At 43.7% G+C, this 20,305-nt stretch overlaps 2 protein-coding genes across 4 annotated transcripts; both read right to left on the bottom strand.

The window, feature by feature from the left end:
* Window positions 1-301: 301 nt before the first annotated feature.
* Window positions 302-4,221, bottom strand: lrrc20 (leucine rich repeat containing 20). Of its 3 annotated transcripts, none has more exons than XM_083687024.1 (6): window positions 4,117-4,221; window positions 3,318-3,410; window positions 2,438-2,587; window positions 2,132-2,299; window positions 1,376-1,427; window positions 302-791 (listed from the first exon to the last, which is right to left on the bottom strand). In XM_083687024.1, the coding sequence occupies exons 2-6, from the start codon at window positions 3,385-3,387 to the stop codon at window positions 680-682; spliced, it is 552 nt and encodes a 183-aa protein (XP_083543150.1). In that variant the 5' UTR covers window positions 3,388-3,410; window positions 4,117-4,221; the 3' UTR covers window positions 302-679. The 3 variants fall into 3 exon arrangements, with proteins under 3 accessions (XP_083543150.1, XP_083543149.1, XP_083543151.1); XM_083687023.1 differs by having other exon boundaries at window positions 3,940-4,214; XM_083687025.1 differs by lacking the exon at window positions 1,376-1,427 and having other exon boundaries at window positions 3,940-4,214.
* Window positions 4,222-6,037: 1,816 nt separating this feature from the next.
* ndr2 (nodal-related 2) lies at window positions 6,038-9,555 on the bottom strand (the record flags this gene model as incomplete). Its single annotated transcript, XM_083687590.1, has 3 exons — window positions 6,038-6,190; window positions 6,357-7,123; window positions 9,294-9,555. 3 exons carry the CDS (start codon window positions 9,553-9,555, stop codon window positions 6,038-6,040), a joined length of 1,182 nt encoding a protein of 393 aa, XP_083543716.1.
* Between the last annotated feature and the right edge of the window lie 10,750 nt (window positions 9,556-20,305).

Raw genomic sequence — 20,305 nt, 5'->3', positions numbered from 1 at the left:
TATTCGATTATTATGTAATGGTCAGCCAATGGCCAATATGAACCATCTGCTAACCATGAGTTAATCCAAAATGAATTAAAAACCAAAATTAAATAAAAACGATGAGGATATGGGCACCAATGACTCATTTATGGAACTGTGGATGCAATGATGATACAACTCTCTTAGTCTCACTAAATCAGACTCTCCATAAACTGTCCTATCCTCCATTTTGTGGAGTCAGGCACCGCTGCAGATACACAACTTGATTTGGCACCGTGTTATTGCCAGACCCTTGACAATGAGAACAAAGAGACACATTATAAATGTCTTTAATAAGTGTAGCCCTTGATGTAATATGAATTCCTCACAGTTAAGCCTAATGTCAACAGCAATATCCTGATTCTTGCCATATCTGATTTCAGATCAATTCAAGGAGAACTTTTCATTAGCCAAGCAACAACATGTTCTGCTCCAGCGAAGTCTGATGTTCATTGATTCAAGTCACAGTTAATGTAATGAAAGAGGTTATTGAACCAATTTGAAATCTGTGAGGCATCAGAAGCAAGTAATACTTGTGCTTTTAAAAGTAAAAGTAAAAAGGCACTGCAAGCACTCATCAATGTCTCTGGATCTGACCACAAATATCAAACTTGACCACAAATATCAAACTTCTTAATTCTCCGTTGTAGATAGTATTTCAAATCTCTGAGGGGATTGAATAGCCGTTAGGGAGTCCTGGTTCAAAGGGTTTGACTTCACGTTGACCCACTTCAGACCTGGCATAGCGGACAACTTCTCTAATGGAATTTCTGTGGGGAAAGAAATACAGCGGTCAAAGATTGTTTCTCTCAGGTCTGCAGCTGCCCTGAGGGTTTCCATGGAGCGGACCAGGGGAGGCTGGTGGAGGCAGTCCTCCGATTCCTACCTCCACCAGCCTCCCCAGAGTGGACAAAGCCAGTAGTAATTAAAAATGACAGGGCATGAAATGCAAATGGAACAGAACTGTCACGCTAGATTATTATGTGCTGTATCTTCAATCATGCAATCATCCTACTGTACAGTGTGTGTACTGTACATTGTATGTACATACGGTCCCAGCAGGAATCTAACCCACAACCTCAGTATAGCTAGCACTGTGCTCTACCAAATGAGCCACAAAGGCAGCACTATGCTCTTCCCTTTCATCAAACATACTGTATGTCTCAAGGTACCTCCATCACCCAGGAACAAACATAAGGGCCGATCTTAGGCTGTTTCCATTGCTTCCTCTGACATCACAATGGTTAATTCATGGTCGACCAGTTCTGAAATATTCTCCTGTTAATTCTGTGTGAATGACATTTTTCTTGGAACAACTGAATGTCTATAGAAAAGGTAAACTTAGATGTCAAACCTCAGTGTCAAAAGGACTGGAGACGTGCAGATCTCACGGCTTTGAACGGGTGCTGAATACCAAAGTCAACGTTAAGGAAAATAATAAGGAAGACAGATATTATACTCTTGCGCTATTAAGACAGCAATTACTATCCTGCGTGTGCTCTTGTGGTTCGAGTGTCCTCCCTGAGATCGAACGGCTGGGAGTTCAATCCCCGCCCGCGTCGTATCCATGACTTAGAAATGGTCCCTGAGGTTCCTCTGCTTGGCAGTCAGCATTAAGAAGATGGATTGGGGGGTAAGACCGTGTGACAGACTAGCTTCTTGTCCAGGAGGGGTACTTGTGCATCACAGGAGACAGGCTCCTGCCCGACGGGCCATTGTGGAACAATACAGTACTGTGCTGGTTCAGATATGATCCTTTCAGACTGTCGTTTCCAGCCCTGTTTCAGCATCACATAGGTTGGATGTGAAACCGGGCCGGCACAGCACTGCTCAGGTCGGCTCTGCCGTGTGAATTTGGGTCACGGGGACTTAATATATATAATAATATATGCCATGTAGCTGACGCTTTTATCCAAAGTGACTTACATTGCATTGAGTGCATACATTTCAGTATATACGGTCCCAGCGGGAATCAAACCCACAACCTAAGCGTTGTTAGCGCCGTGCTCTACTAACTGAGCCACAGAGGACCACATTTGGGTCACGAGTACTTAAAAGAGGTTCTGGAAATCAAATTGACTGTTCTAATGAAAAGGTGTGACTCCCTCACCAGTAATATCGTTGCCTTCAAGGTTGATTCTTTCCAGTGTGTGAACGTCGGCGAGTATCTCAGGGAAAGCTGAGAACTTGTTGTGGGCCAGGTTGATGCTGGTCAAATGCTCCATCTTTCCCACTGCGTTTGGCAGCTTGGTGATAACATTGCCTTTCAGGTCCAACTCTGCAAAATATTTAAAACACACTTGAAATCACACATACTATGATCATAAAAATATGATAATATAATATAGTAATATATGAATTACAACAAAGAACCACTTATCTTCACTGTTAATATTAGATATAGTATACTATATACCTCTCAATTGCGTGAAAGTTTCTATGAATTTAGTAGTAACTGCCTTCATCTCATTGTCAGCCAGTGTGATGATGCGTATGTTCTCAGTAACAGTCCTTAGGACCTTGAAGACTCCGTCTGGAAAGTTTATGAGTTTGCAGTTTGACAGGTCTGTAGAGACGAAAGAGAGAAGATGAATGGCTAGAGGAAAGCATCTCCCAGAGCTGAAAAGATGAATATCATAATGATCAAAACATTTCAGTGTAAAACGGAATAGCATGAGAATGCAGGGGAGCATTGTGGGGCATTATTTATTTAGGTGAGAAAGCTCTGCAGTCATGCAGTTCCTCCAATCACTGTTCATTCTCTGTGTTGGATCTGAGCAATCACTCATACAAATACTGCCTCTTTCTCTGTTGTTAAGTATGTAGATGACAATACTGTTTAGTACTTTAGTACAAAGTAGTACAGTTTGTACTACTTCGACTTCTGCTCTGTCAATGAAATGAATGAATGAAATTAAAATTCTCAAGTTCAGTATGAGATAACCTCATCCCCAAGCTATTGGAACGAGATTGGCATGAGATGGAGAAAGAAAATGTTCATGCTGAAGTTAGAACCTTAGATAATTACTGCCATCTGCTGGCCACAAAGAGAATAACACAATGTAGGTCTTAACATTATGATCCAATTCCACACTTTACAGCATGTTTTACAAAAACGATATCACTCCATTCACAGAATAAACCCAAATTCAGAGCGTTTTGGAATGCTATCAACATTTCAAAACATATCAAACATATCAAAACTTTATCAAAAGACTAATAATGCAACTTGGAAACGTGCTTGCACGATACTTATTTTAGTTTGGGATTTACATTTAATGTTTTTATTCACTTACCCAGGGTGTCTTTCCCCTCTTCCACAGTTTCATTGACCCTCCTGGCGACATTCGCGACAGCCTCAGCCATTTCTGATGAGTATTTTGTCAAACCTGTAGGCCAGGGGGATTTCAATAATTAAGCCATTATAACTAAGGTATTGCTGAGGTTAACATAGACTATCTGGAGAGTCCGATTTCAATTTCAGGACAAGATTGAACCATTGACAATCAGAAAAGGGTCGAATAATTCTGATACATTTAACAGTAGTCAACCACGTAAGACTTCATACAGTAACAAACAAACCAAAGTTTGTTGCATTGTTTCTTTCTCAGTTGTTGTTGTTGTTGTTGTTGTTGTTGCCTGTTTCACCAACACTGCATCTTGATACATTGTGTCAGTGTGTTTTTACATTGTTGTTACATTAACATAACAGCTACAGCAATATTCTATCCTCTGAGTGCTGAAGCATTGTACAGCAAAAGCAGGAACTATCTGGAGAGCTTTACTACAATTTAGTCAGCTACAACACGTCAAATTGGCCTATCGCTACAACATTTGTATTAAGACAGCTAACCTCAATTGTTTTGTCCGGGAAACAGCTATCGATCTGATCGACTTTCATGTTAAAATGCAACTTACCGGAGCTTTTAAACAGTTTGACAGCTGAGCGTTAGCAGGGCTGTGTGTGCTCTGCCCAATCACATCCATTCATTCTGTACAAGGCGAGCACCGTCAAATTTGGCGATTGTGTATTTTTAGCCCAAGAAGATTCACTCTATTATATACAAATAGGACACGTAACAGATGATTTCTTACCCCGGTATTGTTCAGATCAGCCTAACTAAACGATAATACATTTAAATTCGTAGTTTTTGTGTGCCATGTGAGAGCAAAAGACAGTTTTGCCTCCTGACAGCCAGCTGCAGTAGCACTCTGTCACACCTGCGTTGCGAGGTTGCAGAAAGGACTTTTGAAAACATATGTATTCACACAACACTTATTCGGTGGCTAATAATAACGTATCACTGTATAACTCCATTCCATATCACAACAATACAATACTCTGTAATTTGGTAATACCAGTGCAAGTTTTGAGATCAAATTCTGCTCATATTTTACGCCGAGTTGATGTGCATGAAGGCTGCAGGGCGACTACTACCACGCAACGCGCGGCGCCCGGTTAAAAGCCCCGACTTGCTCTGGTCCAGCAGCCTAATTGAACTGATGCTTGATATGACAGCAATTACTGTATTATGTGTGTGATGACGTGTGACAGCCTAGGCTACATTAATCTCTCTTCATTAAACTCAGCAGGTAATGATATATGGCATCGTTGCAATCACATCGATATTTAACATCTACTGGTTTATTTCCCATTGGCTTAAGTGTACAAACATGAGGCATTGAGAGTTTGACCTACCGCTGAGTCCTGGATCGGCAAGGCGTACTGACATAGTTCGCTGTTACATTGCCACGGTCTCTGTTCTGGAAAGTCCCTGGTTGGTCAGCCTTTTAAATATGCTTTTCACGCACTCAATCTCTTACTTCAACGCCCCCGGTTCATTCATTATTTCACCCCATGCATGAAATACCCCGCATGTGTGTGTGTGTGTGTGTGTGTGTGTGTGTGTGTGTGTGAGTGAGTGTGTGAGTGTGTGTGAGTGAGTGTGTGTGTGTGTGTGTGTGTGTGTGAGTGTGAGTGTGAGTGTGTGTGTGTGTGTGTTTGAGTATGTGTGTGTGTGTGTGTGTGTGTGTGTGTGTGTGTGTGTGTGCTCAGTTGTTACTCATACCCCAAAATGTCAGGGTTGCAAATGAGCCCTCCTCCAGTTGGTAAAGCACCTCACTTGATGGGTATTAGCCTACATATGGATGTTATATAGTATAGTTACATCTGATACTAAAACTAGAATTTCCATCCACCTCCCGTGTTAGCTTATTGTATTGTTGTGCTTTTTTCCCTTTTGTGTCAGGAATTCCTCTCTTTGTTTTTTGTGCCCTGTGCAATAATACTGTGGTAGTTTCAGGTAAATATGCCAACCATCCAGCATGGAGCATTGTGCAACTCAGATAGGTCCAGAAGCGTGCAGCTTGTGTTATGTGACTTCTATTCTTCGACCACGGTTCAAACTATTACTGGCAAAACAGAATCACAACTGTATTCACAGTATTCAACGGTTGTCATTGACCATAGGTTAAAAATAAAACAAACAGAATACGAAATACCTAAAAATGACATTTTAATTAGCTCCAAAAAATAGTTTTACAATGTCAAATATCTTTTGAGTAAGTCCTCCGCAAACAGAAGTAACAATAAATTAGGTTACATAAATACCCAAGCTTTATTTAAGTATTATTTACAATAAATATAATATACATGTTCGGTTACACCAAAAGGTGTAAATCGTATAAACAGTGCTTGAATAATGAATAATATTACCATTTCACATTATCATAAATGACATGGAGTACATTATTCTAGGGACTACTTCTGAGATGATGTGATATCTTGGTCCTATTCCAGTGAAGCACCTTCCAGAGAAATCCTCTAATTTTGCGAGAATCTAAAATCCACTCCCATCCTGAGTGCAGAATCACAGTAATCAAAGAGCTTTGTCCCCAAGTGGTTTTTGTTTTCAACAATCTGATGCTTGATGTCAGTTTCAATACTGTACACTCATCCCGCCTCTCATCCTGCGTGGTTGAGTCCATAGAATGCCGAGAGGATGAGTGAGGATGATCATTGGCAGCCACACTCATCCACGATCATGTCCTCGTGATGTCGAAGCAGCATTTCCCCGTTCTCGTAATACAGCATGCTCAGAGGACTCATCTTGGTGGGAGCACAGCAGGCGGAGGGAACCCGGTCAGGGTGGTAGTGTTTCAAAAGACTCTGGTGAAGAAAGAGACAAGAAAGAAGTTAAAAACAACCTCAAAATAGATATGAACATTTGATGTGGTTCCTCATTGATGTGGTACAGCAATATGCAAAGTGTGGCACTTTTATTTTTCAATAGGATTTGTGAGAATCCACTTGAGCAAAAAACGTTCAATCTTACCTGCATATAAGCATGGTTTGTTGGATTTAGGTCTTCTCCAAGTGGACTAGGGCAGTTCCCCTCACAGCGATAAGCATTATATCGTTTAGGAAATACGATCCATGACCCCCAGCCTATTTGATTAAAGTCTACGTGCATGTCAACTTTCCGACAGTGGGACTTGTCATTGCCCCTCCTGGTCACCTCCGAACGCCTAATCGACTGCTCCACCTGGCCCCGTTTGCTCCGGTGCCTCTTCGGCCTCTGGGCCGTGGTGCTTTCAGTAGGTGACAAGAACTTGGACTGCTCGGCCGTGTAGAGGAGGCTGGCCTTGGCCTGGGAGCCCTCCTCCGAGCCGGTGTTTGAGAAGACCACCAGCAGCGCCCTGTCACTTGCGCCCTTCGGCTCACCTTTGTCACCGGCTAGGAGGACAGGAGCCGGAAACAACAGGCCTCTCTTTGTCTTCCGTGGCTTCCTCTTCCTCGGGACGCGCTTCTCCGCCAGCCAGGTGAGCAGCAGGCTCGTCACGTTGTACACCTTCCAGTGGTGGGACGAGGCGATCAGCGAGGACGCGGACAGGAAGCCGACCAGCTGTTGCTCCTGGCAGATCCGGTGCGTTTGGCACGGGTAGTCGTTCTGATGGTGTATCTCCACGGTAACGTTCGACGCGCTCGCCGCCGCCGCGCGGGGGAACTTGATCCTGAGCTCTGCCGATTGGATCTTTTCGTCAGCCAGTAAGGTGTACAGGTCAAAGGTCGCGATGAAGTGCCTGTGTTTATAAGCCAAACCTATTTGGAAAAAACAACAACAACAGAGTTTCAGATATTAGCACTGGCTCCATTGTTTGCTTTCTATGGTCTGGAGTCACATGGCAACTACATGTTTTCATTTTCATATATATGTACTTAAAAAAAGCTTACAGTACATCCAGGTCTACCATGAGTTCAAGTTTATTCGTAGGGTTCAAATAGTCAAATAGTGATAGATCAAATAGTTGGTTCAAATAGTAATATTAAGGTTCTAATTGTTATTGTTATTGTTAAGCCCTTGGTCCTAGCATAGATTAATTTTTCTTATGATGACGGATGGATCGATGATTCACTTAGTCAAATGTATTTGTTGTAAGTCGCTGTGGATAAAGGCATCTGCTAAATGCCATAAATGTAAATGTAAATGTTATCTAACTTCATATCTACCATTGAATGATTATCCATTCATTCAGCTTCATAAAAATCATGCAGTACCTCCAAGTCATGGATGTACTGTCAATGCTTTGCTACAGATGGATACATCAAAGCTGTACAGTACCAGTCAAAAGTTTAGACACACCTTGCCAAGAGTGTGCAAAGCTGTCATCAAAGCAAAAGGTGGCTACTTTGAAGAATCTAAAATATTAAACATATTCTGGTTTGTTTAACACTTTTTTGTTTACTACATAATTCCATATGTGTTCCTTCATAGTTTTGATGTCTTCAATATTAATCTACAATGTAGAAAATAATAAAAATAAAGAAAAACCATTGAATGAGAAGGTGTGTCCAAACTTTTGACTGGTACTGTAGATCAAAGATGAATTAATGTATAATTAACGTTAGATAACAATGAGAACCTTAATATGACTCTGTGAATCAACATCAGAACCCTATGAATAAACTGTTGATTTCGGATGAATACACATTTTGCATTCAAGAGTGTGTAATCCAGACTGTATCCAGATCTTCACTGTTGGCCTAATGGTCCTGTATTTGCATTAATAATCCAAATTATAATTGCTTAACGTATTCTTAAAACAATAATAAAAAAAAAACCCATTTAGGTTTAATATTATTGTAACGTAAATATACTGTGAGCATGTGTATTGTGAGAAGCTGAAATCAAACATTAATACAATTTCAGTGTAGTCAATCTTTCCATGGACTGTGGCTAACAGGTGTGAATTAAATTAATTGTGATGGAAAGGACAGGTGTCGCACATAATGAATCAATAGGCCTAAGATTAAGGCTTAAAGCTATGTGTTGTACTGATGTTGTCCAATGTATTGTGCTACTGATGTATTCTATTTGTTGATTAAAGCTGCAAAACATCGGCATTCATTTAGGCCTAGATGAGAAGCTTTTGCCCAAACTGAATGTCTGATGGCTGGCCGTTAAGGTTAAGAGAGGAGACTTTAACGGACTAGGACCAGGCCCTCTCCCTAATCCACTCAAAGCAAACACCGGATCGAAACCAATCATTTAACACATCCTCGGCTCGGCTTCTGCATATCCTCATTCAAACAATTAGGTAACAACTCTAACACCTAGCAGCGATGTTAAATTAGATTCAGCGCAGGGAGCTGAGCGTTGGCCGGTGTAACACGTTAAAATCCTCGGTCAAGATGTCGGAAACTCTAATCTAATCAAGCGATGTGTGAAAAGAACTGAGGGGAGTTGTTGATTTGGGTCGGCAACAGATTTGTATAGGGGTGTCTGGCAAGATATCTAATCAACATCACCTATTTAAGAAAAAAGAGGTTTACTTTGAGAATTAAGACTGAAAACCAGTCTTTTCACACGCTGATCCCTGCACGGGTTATTCACCCGGCGAACGAATGTGGATTGGAGCTCTTTGTGGTTGTCTGGCGCACGAGAGATTTGACAGCCACTGCGGCGCACAACAATGGCAGGAGTTCAACATTATTTCAGTGGGTCACTAAAATGATAAGAATTGTCAAAAGTAAGTAAGTCAATACAACTCAAAATACATTTTCAAGGCCATCGTTAGAAGCACGTAGGCCTAGGCCATATGACCCTCAAAGACATAGGCCCAGTTTCCACCTAAGACTTCAGCTACCTACTACAACCCTCTTCACTATCAACGACATTGCAGCCTAATCATCAAGCAGTAAACTATGACAAGCATTATGGATAAACGGAGGAATAAATAAATACATAAATAAATAGATAAATAAATCTTACTTTTAGCCATGACACTCTTGACGGTGTCCGCTTGCTTTGCCGTCGCCTGCTCCATCACGTCCATAGGCCGTGTGTGATTTGACTTGAAATTTCGGTAGAGGTGCATCATGTACGTTGGCAGGTGATTCCCAGGTGGACGGTCCGAGGCAGACCGTTGCGACGCGCCGTTATTAACTCCATCCTTAGTTTTATGAATTCCTTGAGCCAGGAGCATAAGCAAAGATGCATGCAGCGCCACACTTAGAGCTCCGAATGAATGCATGTTCAGCCAACTTGGATGACAAACTCCCCCTCGGAGAGATTAGGCCGGCTTTTATACCCTCACCCAACCCCTGCATATTTAACAAGTAGCTGAGAACATTAAAGGAAATTGACAGGCGTCTTCAAGGCTTGTGACATGACAGGTCATCATCCATTGACATGTAAATGAGCTGCCTGAGCGCAGGTTTGTAGGTGAACACGTCCCTTACACCACCATTTATTTAATATCAAATCAAATAAAAGGCTAGTTGAATGTCTAAAATCGTTAAATGTTTCTAGGTAACGTCATTTATTTTGATATACAGGGCTATACTAGCCTATTTCTGATTAGTTCAGTTTGGGTGTTTCTGTGTTGCCCTTGTCTGGCTGGCGTTCGTCTGAAGTTTTATGATTTTATTTCATCAGTTGAAGGACACATCCAATATTTATCACTGTAGAAGCTTATATTGCTTTTATTTAGATACTATAGCCTACATTACGTATCACGATGTGATGTTTCATCTGTTACCTGGTCACTAAAAGCCTACAACTAGGCCTAAAGGAAATCTGTCTATTTTATGGTTTTATGACAGTCCTCTGTGGCTCAGTTGGTAGAGCATGGCACTAACAACGCTTAGGTTGGGGGTTCGAGTCCCACTGGGACCACATATACTGAAAAATGTATGCACTCACTACAACGTCAGTCGCTTCAGCTAAATGGCATATATTATGGAAGTTTATCCTATGGGTACAATGTGAAATCCGAATGGGTGAAATCCGAGTGCTCTCACATTCTAGGGCCTCGAGGCGTTCTCATAACTCGGGGTTCTATTTCATTGGTGAGTGCTGAGCTTCTGTGTTCCTCAGCATGAAAGGAACGCACTACAGACAAAAAAAACACTCAGCAGACTGCGCATGCTCCGCCCCGTCTTTTATTCAGATAGTGGAAATCCTTTCCTTCCTAAATCCCCAAGAAAGGACCTTATAGGGACAGGCAAAATCAATGGATGCGACGATTCTGGGATAAAACCCCAAACGTTGTTTTCCCTCGCTGTTACGTCGGATATTGAAATATAAGAGAAATTAGTGTTTTTTTGGAGAAGACACGTTTCTGCCGAGAGGTGAAATGGTGAGTAAAGTTTTAGTCCCTACGATTCTCATTTCCCGTGTCCACGCACACATCGGTACGCGGTGTAAGTCGGTGTACGACTTTGTATGGGTGCGTATTGTTGTACACGTGTGCCCATCGCAATAGTTTTCTAAGCGCAGTAGGCCAATGCGATATTATTGCATGATAAAATGTTTTCCCCTCAAACACATGTGGAATATACTGTTGCATGCATGTGCTTGGCATGACCCCCCCCATGCCTGCAGCGATCATTGTCCAGCCAAGTTTCATTTACTTGTGATGATAATACTATTCCAAAGCTTTTCTCACAGAAGGGCCTCAGTAATGCATTACACTGTTCAATGTTAAACTTTTTCCGTCCTCCACGGTCCCTACCGTGTGGCGGCGGGTTGAGTAATGTATTTGATGGGGATGAGGATAGCGTCCATTGGCTATTGGGTCTGTAATATACGATTATTTTGCGCAATGCACTTTTAAGTCACCTGTTGAAGTCTTTCACACTTCAAGGCCCACCTAAGCGATCAACATTTTTCCTCCGCACGAAATATCTAGAAATGGTCAGTTCCCTACTGCTCAGATAATTGGCAATGCATTATTAGGGCAGGGCGTGCGTTTTCGGGACATTGTCATTACTGTGGGCTTATAACAAAGGTCACGACAGCGATTGATCCTCTCTGTACCTGCCTATTAGGTGGGTACGTTTATGCAAATTAACAGTGGATGACTTTGATTAGTGGGTCACCAGAGTAAATGGACCTTTAAGTCTGATGTCCTGTGTTGTTATTTTAAAAACGTTCTTACAAAGGTGATCGTCGTCTCAAGCACCCGTGTCTTATTGAACCCTAATAGAGTGATTACCAAATTCTGCATTCAGGCATGTGAAAAGAAGTTGGCTAAGATCTAGCGTTGGGGACATTTTATTGCCTAACATGGCTACTCTGAAAAACACTTTTTTTCCCTCGTAAATCTTGTCAAGTTCTGTGAAAGGACTAAGATTAATCAAGACTGCGGACATCGATACTGTTCAAGGCACCAATACATGCCCCAACTAACATTACCGATTAATTAAAGACCTTATTGAAATGTGCATAACCGGGCTACATACTAACCATCTATTTAATTAAGGCTGATTGAAGATTTTCATAATCTTGTGTCCTAACTTTCTGCGTTCCTAATACGAGTGTACTCGTTTTTTTAATGGTATAGTTTAATGCTTAAATATATTTCGCTTCTGTACATTGAACTGGCAAATCTCCAAGTTGGAAAATGGCTTGTTGCTATTTCACACAGGCATGGAGCGCTTTTTGTTTGGTAATCATGAGCCTTTTTCCTTGGCGTCTCTGCTGACCTGTAAGCTAAACCGTCTATGGGCTGGTATGCCACTGCCTGCTTAAGTATCCAATAGTAACCTTCATATGCCCTCATATAAAGACCACGGAACGTAAACATTGCACATTTAAAGCCAGACAACAAGATGTTGCTCACAAACAGTGTTCAAATATTGTATGTAGCCTACATTTATAATATGTTCATTGATCAATCATCAGTTTCTCAGACATCTAGCTTATGTCTTTTCCAAGGTAGTGCAACGGTTGTTTTCGCCACTAGATGTCATAGCTTTCACTGGAGTAAATGAGAGCAATTGAGCATCTGAAATGATGTCCTTGTCACGAGTCACTCAACTCAACTCTAACCTAGAACATGGCCTTGAACATATTTGAAAAGTTTGACATACTTGAACGCTTATTTCCAATCTCGTCATCTCAGGAGACATAAAACCAGGGACATGCTGCCAATTTCCTCGCTCTGATAGAAAACAAATGAAGCTTATTGCCTTCTTGACTCTGCTGTGCTATACTCAAACTCTACTCCTAAACTCTTTAATTCTCCTCTCTCCTCCCCTCTCCTACCTCGGCTGTGAAACAGACTTGTCTAGATCGGTTTGTCAGAGGGTTTTGGACAACAAGCTCCCAGCTCAGCTTACCTTGTCATCTCTGAGACAACCAAGACAAGTCTCAAGTCCTTGGCAGTTTCACCGTCTGTATTTACATTCCTGTTCAGAGGCTGTGGTTGTGCATAGTTCTGTCTACGCTGTGGACAAATCGCTATAAACACAGGTGTCAGTGCTCTGGGACCGAGGTGATTGTTAGTCTCTCCGGAAATGGGGATGGAAGGACGGAAGGAGAGAATCATTGTTCTCTATTTTAGAGGGACTGTAAACGGATGCCGGGCAGGGATGACTGATCGAACTTGGACAGGTGTTATTACCCCGATGGTCCGCTGCCTGTGCTTTACTTTATGCAAGGACTCGTGGGGAAAGATCGTTGCTTTAATCCGTCACTGAGCTATTCCATGTTATTCCATTCTCTTACTTCCGATATCTGCTCCGCTGATTTTCTCCTTTAGATTCCTCTGGATGGGAGGGCAGAAGTCAGGGTGTAGCCTAGTAAGAAGTGGCCATGTTGAGGTTGAACTTGACAAGCGGCCACTGAGGTTGAACTTGACAAGCGGCCACTGTAGTACCTCTCTGACTCGTGTAAGAGAGGTACTACAGTGACCTCTCGACAAGAACATACCATTCATTTCACAGTAAACAGCATCGCTTACAGAAGCTCTGTATTCTGAATGCCGTGGAATTACACTGTAATGAGAGATTCCTAGAAAACAACCCACGTGAAGCCAGGACAAATTTGCGATGCCGGTCCCAACGGCTGTTTCAACATTTGAACGTTACGTTTCTTTCTCTGCAAGAAACGGGGCCCAGCGTTCACATTTTTTGGTGTTGCAAGAAGTTCAAAGGCTTGGCCTCTACTGCTTCAGGAAGGAAGGAACAGGTGTGGCATCACCAAACGTAATATTCACATCGCGTCAACAGCATCTGACTTTTGTAAAAGCTCCATGAAACTGGGACATTCTTGTGAGAGCAATTGCGAAATGCACTTGTATTTTTAGAGATGTTTCCTCAGAGAAGGGAACCCAAGGCAATTCCTCCAGAAAAGCAAGTTTCCTCATTTGGAAATGGTGGCATTTTTAGTCTCTCTTGTTTTATTATGGCGACAAATGGATGAGAGAGAGAGAAAAAAACAAACGAAGAACACACTTTATAGTTTTAAAAACGTTTTAAAACACACATGCTAAAACGTCACGTGTGTCCTTCACATGTCTCTCTTTGTCATCTATTTTGTTCCTTGCTTCGTAGCCGTTGGCAGCTTCTCGATGATTCAATCGAGACATTTTCAGTTGATTTACTTCGAGCACACACATTCTACAGCGTCACCATGACAGATACGTCGGAGATACAAGATGCTTAGTTCTCCTCACCTGTATGAAGAGCCTGAGGGTTATACAACCACTGCATCCTCCTTAGGTAGAGCACACAGAGCTCCGTAGCTCAACCCGAGGCTAAGCCTTGGGTCTGTTTGCCCAGCTGTAAGTCTATTGACCCTCTGAAATGGCATGCGTTAACTGCTAATGAATGAAGTAATTAGACCGTCGTACTGAATTACGTAACGTCAACTACATGCTGTTACCTCCTTGCTGGGTGCACTAATTGTCAATCCCCGCAGGGCACTATGGTCCTGAGGTCTGTGTCATAGGGGGCTTCACACTCCACAGGTCCGACCTGAAACTTACTGTGCTGTCTTGGATATGTACTGTTCACCTTGTCCTCTCCAGCACTGTTCCCGTTCCAGCATTTGTGGTGAGAGTGTGACCACGCCAGCCCAGTATAGCTCAGCTTGGTTCGGTTCGGCTCTGTTGTGTGATTACGGTCATAGTACCAACATACAGTGCTGGTGGGGGGGTGGGGGGGGGGGGGGGGGCATTTCTAGAGAGGTTACTTGAGTTTGGTGAGTTGAGCCTGTGTGTTTGAGACCGCGTGTAGAGGATCTTCCTGTGTGGGCGGTATCGGCGGTTGCCAGGAGCCCAACGGTAGTGATTGGATGGTGAACTGGCTGATGAGTAAGGCTCTCAGAGTCCGCCTCCACATCCTCTTTACACACACACACACCGACACACCCGACACGCACACACACACACACACACACACACACACGGGCATCCACACACTCACGGACACACACCGTTACTGATCTGTCCCTGAAATCTGGAGCTGTGCGTTTCTAGTGGCAAGCGTCTGACTCCCCACCTCTCTCTCTCTCTCTCTCTCTCTCTCTCTCTCTCTCTCTCTCGCTCTCACGCTGAGTTAGCTTGCCTCTGCTCTGCACTGCGCTCCAGCCTGACTGAAGGGCACTGTCATTGACTCATCCCACTCTTTGTAAGGACGTGCTCATAATGCCAGACTACTGCTTGGCGTAGTGGAATCACTGGGAAGAGATACACAGATATACAGACAGACCCACCGGGCAGAGATATACACACACACACACACACACAGAGACAGACCGACCAGAGTCACACACCAGAATAGAGAGAGAGAGAGAGAGAGAGAGAGGGAGGGAGGAGGGAGGAAGGAAGGAAGGATGACTTTGTTGCTAGAGTGGATACTGTAACTGTCATTCTGGTTTTGTTTATTACTCGATCCACTATTTTGTTGTTTGCGGTTCTTCGAAAGATTTGAACCCGTCGGATGGTGTGCAGCAGGACAGAGCGTCAGGTATTGTCAATGGTTTTTCTACCCTTTCATTTGTCCTCCTTGCCGTACTGTGAGCCTGTAAGTCGTATCTGTCTGTGCACACAGTAGACGTGTCTATTAGCATTGATGCGTTTGATTCGTATGCAGAATTTCCTGTGAATCTTGTGCGTCTGAAGAACAACATGTAGGGAAACGAGAGCCGTGCTGTGACGCACTGATGCCTATCACTTCACATTTCTCAACTGATTGGTTAAGGTGCCTCCTGTTGCATGGTGCTCAGGAGCACTAACTTTGAGCTTATTTGTACGTCGTAAACTATGGACAAAGTATATGGTGAGCACACATCAAACAATGTAAAAACACTCTGTCAGTATGTTTGTTAGGAATGGCTGATGTATTTCGTAACACCTGAACGCAGTGTTGCTGCCCCCTGCGTTTGGGGTCCTTTTGGCATACTGTCTAATAACACAGTAGTAACACGGTAGTAACATGGTAATAACGTAGTAATAGCGGGACGTTTATTGTGCATTGTCTAATGCCTGTGCTCTTTCTCCCTGGACGGACAGACTGGTCATTATTTTTTTGTTCCATTACCAGGATGCCAATAATTACTGACAGGGAATGAGGGACTTCAGTGTATTCCCGGCAGGCCAGTTTAAATGAGGCATATTATCTTAGTAATGAGCAAAAGAAAGATGTCTCTCATCTCCGCGCCCCATGCATGGTTATGTCATTTCAACCACTTCAATATCTAAGTGAAAGTAGTAATGCAATCCAACCAATGTCAAATCTCATCCCTGCCCTCCTTGCTTTCTTGCCCTGACAAACAGAACCCTGTCAGATGGCCTCATGGTGCAGTGACAGCACATTACGGTCAGACAAATATGAAAGCCACATTACTTCAGCCTTGAAATCATAGGGGGATAAAATTGCCGTCTTGAAATAAAATAAATTACAGGCGCAGTTTAAAAATAGTTTTACAGCCCCTTCTGTAACAGCTCTGTCGACGAGTCTTGATGAAAGAACGGAATGCAGTGAATGTTATTCTGATGATGTCTGCCATGTCTGCCATGGCCTGTATTACTGGGTCGTTAAAGACAACAATTATGATTTAAAAATGCAAGTGTCCTTGACAGAAGGGAGTGCAGTCAAAACATTGTATTTAGCTTTTGCCATCTGATTACAGATCTTGAGTTCTAGTAGGTATGTTTTTCAAGAAAACAAAATGCAATCATACAATACACATACTTTACTGCACAAGCTTTTTGAATACTTTGATTGTAAGATAGCTCTTAACCGAATGCCAAGTAGATTGCGAGAACACTGGCTTGTGAAATTGTTGCTCTAGTTTCAACTATCCTGCGGTACTGCCGATGGCACACCAGAAGGGGCCTTAGATTTGTCTTGCTCTGAATGGAGGTTTGTTTTTAATGATGAACCCTTGTGGTTTCAGGGTTGTCTTTTTAACATTGCTCAAAGGTGTTGTGATCCATGCATGGCTGGAGGCATGGGGCATTCTCTCTCTCTCTCTCCCTCACTCACACACACACACACACACACACACACACACACAGACACACACACACACACACACACACACCATGTGCACAGTTAATCATTGCAAAATGTTTCTAATGTTTTAATCAGATTTGGAAAGCACATCCTTGCATGCTGTTTGTGTGCTCATGGCTTCCTGTTTCAACAGTCACATTCTGATATTTCGCTTTTGAAAATAACATCAACATGTAAATGCACACTATTTTCAACAATTACACAATGCTGTCTTCATGGGAACCTTTGAGGGAAAACAAAAAGATTTTTTCGGGGAGGAAACGCTGAGCTCATTTCCGTGCAATGCTGTGATATTAGCCCAGGATCTGGCAATGTCCTGTGGAGTAACACTTCTCTGTGACCCCTGACCTCGATGATGAAAGATGTGTACAGCTGCAGTTGGGAAGTTTTCAAAGCCCTCTCAGAGTCCCACTAACCATTTCCTGCCAAGGTGTGCTAGCTCTTCCTGTGCTCGGAGGCGTGTGTTTGAGAGGCCCCACCACCTTGAAATGGCTGCTATCCTGTGATGAGAGAGAGAGGTCTCCTACCATCCTGTTGCAAAGCCAATCCAGACAAGGGTTTTTTGTTCCTCAAAAAGCTGAAATCATATATATATATGCCATTTAGCTGACGCTTTTATCCAAAGCGACTTACATTGCAGTGAGTGCATACATGTCAGTATATATGGTCCCAGCGGGAATCAAACCCACAACCTAAGCGTTGTTAGCGCCATGCTCTACCAACTGAGCCACAGAGGACCGTATCATCCTCCTGGGGACATTAAAACCCATCAGTTATGACGTCACCAACATTCAGGTGTTCCGGAAGGCATGAGATGTCTCCCCAGCACTGAGTTGACTTGTTTTTAGTTTTTTTTAAGGTGGAGCTTACTGCAGTCCACACAGTTGCTCAGCAATTCTGCCTGCCAGCAGGACAACAGGAAGGCTTTGTGTGTGCAGTGATACTGACAAGTATGACCTTTTTCCTAAAAGATCCTCGGCCCCATTCACCATTTATCAAAGCCCTCTGCACAGACTGGTGAAGCCGTGTTCTTCTGCTGTGTCCCTCTTCAAAGAGAGGGAGGCCAGAGATGAGGAGGGTCAGAGATGAGGAGGCCAGAGATGAGGAGGCCAGAGATGAGGAGGCCAGAGATGAGGAGGCAAGAGATGAGGAGGGTCAGAGATGAGGAGGGTCAGAGATGAGGAGGGTCAGAGATGAGGAGGGTCAGATCTGGTGCCTTTGGTGCTGCTACTAGACACCCTGAGCACCAGATGACAGCGCCTGGGTTCAAATAGTATTTGAATTGTTTCAAATACTTTGAGCCTTTTGCTTGGGCCTGCGTGTGAGTGCCGCATGAGCAGGGGTTTGCGATTGTGAGACTGTTGCACCGTCTCCATTGTGGCAGGCAAACTCAATCAGGCACAGCGCAAGTATTTGAAATGATTTCTAATACTATTTGAACCCAGGTGTGGATGACTGCGCCCAGCATCCGTGTTCCATGAGAGAGCGGTTTCTCATCGTGCGAAGCGTACTCATCCAATTCACACACACACACATTGGACATTCAGTATATTCTCAACCCCGCTACTATGTTGAGATACACTAGCTATTCTTAACCATGTCAAAGCCGGCTCGGGGACACCGTCTCGGTGATTAGCCGGCGCCACGCCGTGCCGTGTTGTAGTGGTGATACCCATCCTCAGAAAACCCACACGTCTCCTGTGAATGAACGCTCTGCGTCCTTCCTCCTCTTATTACCAGGCCACCGACAGATGCATCCTGCAGCTGCATGCAGCTTCCTGTCTGCATTTAGAAACCTTTTGTCTGAGGGAGTTTTGCTACAGCAAAGTGGGAACACCAGCAGAATTTAAATAGGCCAGTTCTGAATGGACCAGAGCTTTGCTGGCGGAAAGCTTCCTCAGTTTTCCATGGTCTTATAGTCACACATTGCGGCTGTTCCCCTCCGGCTGTTTTGGCATGCGTGGTCGCTGGACCAACGTTTGAATAGCGACTCTTTTGAATGGGTTTGGTGACTATACTGTAATGAGTGTGGACTGTCTGTGTTCTGCATTAGCTTTTCTTTAGACGTGACCTCGGTGAAGCCGCTGGGATGTTGCCTGCACAACAAGGCTGGCCAGTCACAAGGAATCGCCACTGACAGGAAGAAATGTGAAATTAATTGAAAACGGTTATTTGAGTGAAAAGAGAGAATGCGTCGTCATGGCGATCACTATCTGTGGTTGTGGTTCGGGTAGGAGGACCGAAGCCTGTTTTGCAAACACGCCCCCGCACTTCTATCGAGTCAGATCTGTCTTGCTGTTATGACGGTGCTTCAATTCCACTTTACGCCTCCCCCCCCTGATGATGATTTTCACTCCTCTGTTTGAGGAAGACGCAGTTTTGTCCTGGGTTTTATTGGTGTAAAGGGCGTGGCCGTAGCTCCCTGGATAGGATGTGGAAGAAACAAGCCCTCCGATGAGCTGTCCCGATTGGCTCTCCAAGAGGATGTTTATGACTCAGGGCTATTTCTACTGAGGCCTCCACCCCAGCCACCCGCCTGCTCGCCACCCACTGGCCTTCATACCAGGCTGGCTGTCTGTGTCCCATTCTCCACCCTTTTCCCTTAAGTGTACACTTGTTCTCGTTCCCCCACATGGATTTATAAGCATAGGATTGATGTAAGCAGAGGCTCCTACAGTAAAACACGGATCATATGCTTTTAAATTGATGAGGGCCAGTGAACAAATGCAGGGTTGAAGTGGGCCGGTTTGTGGTGATCTGCTCCCCTCCCCTCCCCTCTCTCCTGTGGAAGGCTACAGGGTCCACCACAGTTAGATAAGGGGTCCGGGTCCTAGCCGCATACCCAGAAGCACGCGATACTGTCCGTCCTTTGAGTTCAAAGGATTCGCTCCACTTCTGGTGAAAATATCATGCCACTACATCATGTGAATTCTTCTGGGAGGCTATAAACGGCCACAGAAGGCCCCTCTCAGGAAATGTCAATTAAAGGAGACCCGAAGGGACTGTAAATTAAACCCCCATCGCAAGAGGCATGGCCTACATTCACATCGAAAGGCATGAAGGCACCGTAGTGAGTGGTGAGGAAAGGGTGGACGTTAGAATGCTTGCCTTTGTCAGTGCTGTGTTTTACTGATTTACATTGCTGTGGAGAAGCCATACAGGGACACTCTGCCTCGTGCATGTACTGTACGGTACAATAGCATGTCTGTGGTCACCACAGGAAACCTGCTGATTACATTCCCTTAAAGCCACAGTGGCTTCAAACCTTTGTTGTTTTGGAGCAGATCGTGCTGTATGTTCGCCTGAATGGTGCAGAGGTTTATACAAGAAGTAGCAAGGTTGCTTTTGAGTTAGGATAGGATTGTGAGGAAAGACTGGGTAGAGATGGTACAGTTCTGTACTGTTGGACATCTTGTAAGGAATGCTACTTGTGTTATGCTCTCGGAGCCAAGAAAAGGTAAAGGTCTTAAGGTCAGA

Source organism: Argentina silus (genome assembly GCF_951799395.1).
Source record: "Argentina silus genome assembly, chromosome: 16".
In the NCBI taxonomy this organism is placed as follows: Eukaryota; Metazoa; Chordata; class Actinopteri; order Argentiniformes; family Argentinidae; genus Argentina; species Argentina silus.
This window is presented reverse-complemented; position numbering and strand designations above follow the sequence as displayed.

What these genes read in the sequence shown, in the direction of transcription:
- lrrc20 (XM_083687024.1), bottom strand. Translation starts at nt 3,387, where the DNA reads ATGGCTGAGGCTGTCGCGAATGTCGCCAGGAGGGTCAATGAAACTGTG. An exon ending in TGAAGGCAACGATATTACTG is followed by an intron (nt 1,428 to 2,131) that starts GTGAGGGAGTCA and finishes TTTGGTATTCAG; the next exon opens with CACCCGTTCAAAGCCGTGAG. An exon ending in CCAGTCCTTTTGACACTGAG is followed by an intron (nt 792 to 1,375) that starts GTTTGACATCTA and finishes CTTTCCCCACAG; the next exon opens with AAATTCCATTAGAGAAGTTG.